Source organism: Coregonus clupeaformis, unplaced genomic scaffold (genome assembly GCF_020615455.1).
Source record: "Coregonus clupeaformis isolate EN_2021a unplaced genomic scaffold, ASM2061545v1 scaf1576, whole genome shotgun sequence".
Classification (NCBI taxonomy): Eukaryota; Metazoa; Chordata; class Actinopteri; order Salmoniformes; family Salmonidae; genus Coregonus; species Coregonus clupeaformis.
The window spans coordinates 27703-33950 of record NW_025535030.1 but is presented as its reverse complement, the minus strand read 5'-3'; the positions used below and the strand labels follow the sequence as shown (position 1 = coordinate 33950).

Below are 6248 nucleotides of genomic sequence, written 5' to 3'. Positions count from 1 at the left end.
CTCATCATACAACCCATCCAGGCTCTCCTACAGCGTTTCAGGATCAAACTAATGGACTGGTGTGTGTGTGTGTGTGTGTGTGTACATGTCTTTAGTAGGGTTAAATGTCTGTCAAACCCCCTGCTTTTAGAGCTGTGTGTGTGTGTGTGTCTGCGTCGGTCTGTGTGTCTCAGTGTGTCTCTCTCAGAAGGTGCTCTGTAGCAGACAGTGACAGCCGCAGCCTGTTGGACATTCGTCCTGTGTTCTGAACCACTCCATCATGTGGGAGGTGTGTCCCCGTGCCCGCAGCTCAGACAGAAGTTAGAGGAGCCTCGTGCCAGCCACGTGACAGATGGCACACTGGAAGGTGAACCGCTTACACACAGCACACTGAGTCCCCCGCGCCTGGCTACGACAATGGTAGCAGTACACACCAAACTCTGAAGAGAGAGGGGGAGGAGGAGAGGGTGTGGATGGAGAGAGGAGGGAGGAGGAGGAGAGGGGATGGATGGAGAGAGGAGGGAGGAGGAGGAGGAGAGGGTGTGGATGGAGAGAGGAGGGAGGAGGAGGAGAGGGGATGGATGGAGAGAGGAGGGAGGAGGAGGAGGAGAGGGTGTGGATGGAGAGAGGAGGGAGGAGGAGGAGAGGGTGTGGATGGAGAGAGGAGGGAGGAGGAGGAGAGGTGTGGATGGAGAGAGGAGGGAGGAGGAGGAGAGGGGGTGGATGGAGAGAGGAGGGAGGAGGAGGAGAGGGGAGGAGGAGGAGGAGGGAGGAGGGGGGAGGAGGAAGAGGAGAGAAGAGAGGAGATGTTAGGGAGGAGGAGGAGAGGAGAGGAGGAGGGAGGAGGAGAGGAAGAGGAAGAGGGGGAGGAGGAGATGTTAGGGAGGAGGAGGAGAGGGGGGAGGTAGATGGAGAGAGGAGGGAAGTTAGAGAGGGAGGGAGGAGGAGAGGGGGAGGAGGAGGAGGAGGAGGAGGAGGAGAGGGGGAGGAGGAGGTGGAAAGGGTGTGGATGGAGAGAGGAAATAAATGGAGTCAGTTCAGATTCAATTCAAAGCTCAGAGTTCATCTCTACTGATGATCTCTCTCAGTGAAAATAGAACTCTTCGGGCTCGATTCCTCCGTATCACGGGAGTTCAGCGCTATAGCGCCATTTAAATTTAAAGGCAATGTTCCCGCTTTTACGAAGACTGCATTCACGGTAAACGCTCCATATGTCAGCTCAATCGGAAATGACCATTACATTTTAATTGTGATATAGCGCTGAACTTCCGCGATACGTATTGAATGGAGCCCTTCCTTTCTATCTGAGGGGTTTAGTACAGAGTTGGGGTCAATTCCATTTCAATTCAGTCAATTCAGGAAGCAAACTGAAATTCCAATTAAATGTTTTCTCATTGAGAAGCGTTGAGCAGAATTGGAATAGAAAGGCCTGTTTATTTCCTGAATTGACCCAACCCTGGTAAACTATCTATCCAGGAGACTCACCGATGCCTTTGTGAGGTTCAGGAGGACAGGAAGTGAACTTGAGGACCTCTGCTCTCTTTTCCTTCAGACCCCAGCGATGGAGGATCTCCCCGTAACACTTCTTAAAGTCATCGAACTGCAGCGTGTTCGCCGGGTCCAGCAGCCTGGGAGGGGAGAGAGAGAGAACCATACATCTAGAACACTTCTGCCCTATGTTCCTATTGCTGCTGGTTTACAACTGGTCCTAGGTAAGATGGCCGACATTGCTGTTCCATTCTGATGCAGACATCAGCCTCTCTGTTGTTCCAGTGCATGTCTATGAAGAAAACATTGGGTTGTCTTTTATATGCGTTTTCTAACATCTAGTTCCGGACAACTCAATGACCTTTTATTCATGTCGTGCTGTTCCCTCTCTCGCTCGCGGGGGTCTGCGTAAACCTGGTTGGCATAGCGATAGTCGTCAGGCGAGGATTCCCCCAAGGGAGGGACGTGTTCCGGGTCTCGACCTGATGAAACAGAGAGAGAGATCTCCGTTTTACACTGATGTCTACATGTTCATGTCGTTGACGCTGGGTATCTATGGAGAATATCAGCAGATTTTCCTGTCTGTTCCTCAGGCCAGCTGCAGGTTAGAGTCAAATCATTACTCTCTGCGGGCGCCCGAACCATCCTGAAAGGGGACTGGTGATGATAACTTTATTCTCTATACAGCACACCACTGTTGGACAAAAATAGCGCACTTCATTATAGGGAATAGGGTGCAGGCTCTGACCTAAAGTAGTGCACTAGATACACTATAGACACAGCAGTATGTGGACACCCCTTCATATTAGTGGATTCTAATAGAGATACACTATATATACAGCAGTATGTGGACACCCCTTCATATTAGTGGATTCTAATAGAGATGCACTATATATACAGCAGTATGTGGACACCCCTTCATATTAGTGGATTCTAATAGAGATGCACTATATATACAGCAGTATGTGGACACCCCTTCATATTAGTGGATTCTAATAGAGATGCACTATATATACAGCAGTATGTGGACACCCCCTTCATATTAGTGGATTCTAATAGAGATACACTATATATACAGCAGTATGTGGACACCCCTTCATATTAGTGGATTCTAATAGAGATACACTATATATACAGCAGTATGTGGACACCCCTTCATATTAGTGGATTCTAATAGAGATACACTATATATACAGCAGTATGTGGACACCCCTTCATATTAGTGGATTCTAATAGAGATGCACTATATATACAGCAGTATGTGGACACCCCTTCATATTAGTGGATTCTAATAGAGATGCACTATATATACAGCAGTATGTGGACACCCTTCATATTAGTGGATTCTAATAGAGATACACTATGTATACAGCAGTATGTGGACACCCCTTCATATTAGTGATTCTAATAGAGGTACACTATATATACAGCAGTATGTGGACACCTTCATATTAGTGGATTCTAATAGAGATACACTATATATACAGCAGTATGTGGACACCCCTTCATATTAGTGGATTCTAATAGAGGTACACTATATATACAGCAGTATGTGGACACCCCTTCATATTAGTGGATTCTAATAGAGGTGCACTATATAACAGCAGTATGTGGACACCCCTTCATATTAGTGGATTCTAATAGAGATACACTATATATACAGCAGTATGTGGACACCTCTTCATATTAGTGGATTCTAATAGAGATCCACTATATATACAAACAGTATGTGGACACCCCTTCATATTAGTGGATTCTAATAGAGATACACTATATATACAGCAGTATGTGGACACCCCTTCATATTAGTGGATTCTAATAGAGATAGCTATATATACAGCAGTATGAGGACACCCCTTCATATTAGTGGATTCTAATAGAGATGCACTATATATACAGCAGTATGTGGACACCTTCATATTAGTGGATTCTAATAGAGATGCACTATATATACAGCAGTATGTGGACACCCCTTCATATTAGTGGATTCTAATAGAGATGCACTATATATACAGCAGTATGTGGACACCCCTTCATATTAGTGGATTCTAATAGAGATGCACTATATATACAGCAGTATGTGGACACCCCTTCATATTAGTGGATTCTAATAGAGGTACACTATATATAGAGCAGTATGTGGACACCCCTTCATATTAGTGGATTCTAATAGAGATGCACTATATATACAGCAGTATGTGGACACCCCTTCATATTAGTGGATTCTAATAGAGATGCACTATATATACAGCAGTATGTGGACACCCCCTTCATATTAGTGGATTCTAATAGAGATGCACTATATATACAGCAGTATGTGGACACCCCTTCATATTAGTGGATTCTAATAGAGATGCACTATATATACAGCAGTATGAGGACACCCCTTCATATTAGTGGATTTGGCTATTTCAGCCACACCTGTTGCTGACAGGTGTATAAAATCCAGCACACAGCCATGAAATCTCCATAGACAAACATTGGCAGTAGAATGGCCTTACTGAAGAGCTCAGTGACTTTCAAAGTGGCACCATCATAGGATGCCACCTTTCCAACAAGTCAGTTTGTCACATTTCTGCCCTGCTAGAGCTGCCCCGGTCAACTGTAAGTGCTGTTATTGTGAAGTGGAAACATCTAGGAGCAACAACGGCTCAGCCGTGAAGTGGTAGGCCACACAAGCTCACAGAACGGGACCGCCGAGTGCTGAAGCGCGGCTGCTCGGCCATGGGTTTCCATGGCAGCCGCACACAAGCCTCAGATCCCCATGCACAATGCCAAGCGTCGGCTGGAGTGGTGTAAAGCTCGCCGCCATTGGACTCTGGAGCAGTGGAAACGTGTTCTCTGGAGTGATGAATCATGCTTCACCATCTGGCAGTCCAACGGACAAATCTGGGTTTGACGGATGCCAGGAGAACGCTACCTGCCCCAATGCATAGTGCCAACTGTAAAGTTTGGTGGAGGAGGAATAATGTTCTGGGGCTGTTTTTCATGGTTCGGGCTAGGCCCCTTAGTTCCAGTGAAAGGAAATGTTAACGCTACAGCATACAATGACATTCTAGACAATTCTGCGCTTCCAACTTTGTGGCAACAGTTTGGGAAAGGCCCTTTCCTGTTTCAGCATGACAATGCCCCCGTGTACAAAGCGAGGTCCATACAGAAATGGTTTGTTGAGATCGGTGTGGAAGAACTTGACTGGCCTGCACAGAGCCCTGACCTCAACCCCATCGAACACCTTTGGGAAGAATTGGAATGCTGACTGCGCAGTCAGGCGATTCGCCAACATCAGTGCCCGACCTCACTAATGCTCTTGTGGCTGAATGGGAAGCAAGTCCCCTCAGCAATGTTCCAACATCTAGTGGAAAGCCTTCCCAGAAGAGTGGAGGCTGTTATAGCAGCAAAGGGGGGACCAACTCCATATTAATACCCATGATTTTGGAATGAGATGTTGGATGAGCAGGTGTCCACATACTTTTGGTCATGTAGTGTACTAGTGAGTAGGGTGCTGGCCTCAGAGTCTTCTGGGGTGATGTAGTGTACTAGTGAGTAGGGTGCTGGCCTCAGAGTCTTCTGGGGTCATGTAGTGTACTAGTGAGTAGGGTGCTGGCCTCAGAGTCTTCTGGGGTCATACTGTATGTTTCTTTATGGGTTACATACCGACGCTCCAGGTGGTGACGGAGTCTGAGGTGCTGGAACAGGAGCCTGACGTCACAGAGCTGGACGTGTAACTGGGCTGGAGGAGGGAGGAGGGAGGGAGGGAGGAGGGAGGGAGGGAGGGAGGAGGGCCAGAGGGAGGGAGGGACAGAGGGAGGGAGAGAGGAGGGAGAGAGAGAGAGAGAGAGAGAGAGAGAGAGAGAGAGAGAGAGAGAGAGAGAGAGAGAGAGAGAGAGAGAGAGAGAGAGAAAGAGGAGAGCGAGAGCGAGAGAGAATACATTTGAAAAACATTTTCAGACTGATGTATCGTGAGTGATGAGGGGGGAACAGAGAAGAGACTGACGTATTGTGAGTGATAAGGGGGAACAGAGAAGAGACTGACGTATCGTGAGTGACGAGGGGGGAACAGAGAAGAGACTGACGTATCGTGAGTGACGAGGGAGGAACAGAGAAGAGACTTACGTATCGTGAGTGATGAGGGGGAACAGAGAAGAGACTGACGATTGTGAGTGACTGAGGGGGAACAGAGAAGAGACTGACGTATCGTGAGTGACGAGGGGGAACAGAGAAGAGACTGACGTATCGTGAGTGACGAGGGGGGAACAGAGAAGAGACTGACGTATCGTGAGTGACGAGGGGGGAACAGAGAAGAGACTTACGTATCGTGAGTGATGAGGGGGTAAGAAGGTGGAGCGCGGGGGGTGGTGTTGTCCATACAGAGAGAAGGAGGAGGAGGAGTAGTCCTGAGAACAGCCCTGGGTCCTGAACACACTACACAGCATGGCTACAGACTGGACATCACTCATCAGGCTGTAGTGGTCTAGGCTGGGGAGGAGGGGACAGAGACAGGACACTAACTGGCTTATTCCCTCCAGACTGGACATCACTCATCAGGCTGTAGTGGTCTAGGCTGGGGAGGGACAGAGACAGGACACTAACTGGCTTATTCCCTCCAGACTGGACATCACTCATCAGGCTGTAGTGGTCTAGGCTGGGGAGGGGACAGAGACAGGACACTAACTGGCTTATTCCCTCCAGACTGGACATCACTCATCAGGCTGTAGTGGTCTAGGCTGGGGAGGAGGGACAGAGACAGGACACTAACTGGCTTATTCCCTCCAGACTGGACA

At 48.1% G+C, this 6248-nt stretch overlaps 1 protein-coding gene across 1 annotated transcript; it reads right to left on the bottom strand.

Moving 5' to 3' along the window:
- Positions 1–300: 300 nt before the first annotated feature.
- LOC123487261 (GATOR complex protein WDR59-like) lies at positions 301–5937 on the bottom strand. The gene is made up of 5 exons (XM_045218431.1): positions 5778–5937; positions 5122–5197; positions 1829–1949; positions 1465–1607; positions 301–419 (listed from the first exon to the last, which is right to left on the bottom strand). Exons 1-5 carry the CDS (start codon positions 5922–5924, stop codon positions 301–303), a joined length of 606 nt encoding a protein of 201 aa, XP_045074366.1. The 5' UTR covers positions 5925–5937.
- Between the last annotated feature and the right edge of the window lie 311 nt (positions 5938–6248).

Excerpts from the sequence above, each read along its gene's own strand:
- LOC123487261 (XM_045218431.1), bottom strand. The coding sequence starts at position 5,924 with ATGAGTGATGTCCAGTCTGTAGCCATGCTGTGTAGTGTGTTCAGGACC. Across the intron at positions 1,950-5,121 it reads CGTCACCACCTGGAGCGTCG|GTCGAGACCCGGAACACGTC; the intron begins GTATGTAACCCA and ends CTGTTTCATCAG. Across the intron at positions 420-1,464 it reads TGAACCTCACAAAGGCATCG|AGTTTGGTGTGTACTGCTAC; the intron begins GTGAGTCTCCTG and ends CTCTCTCTTCAG.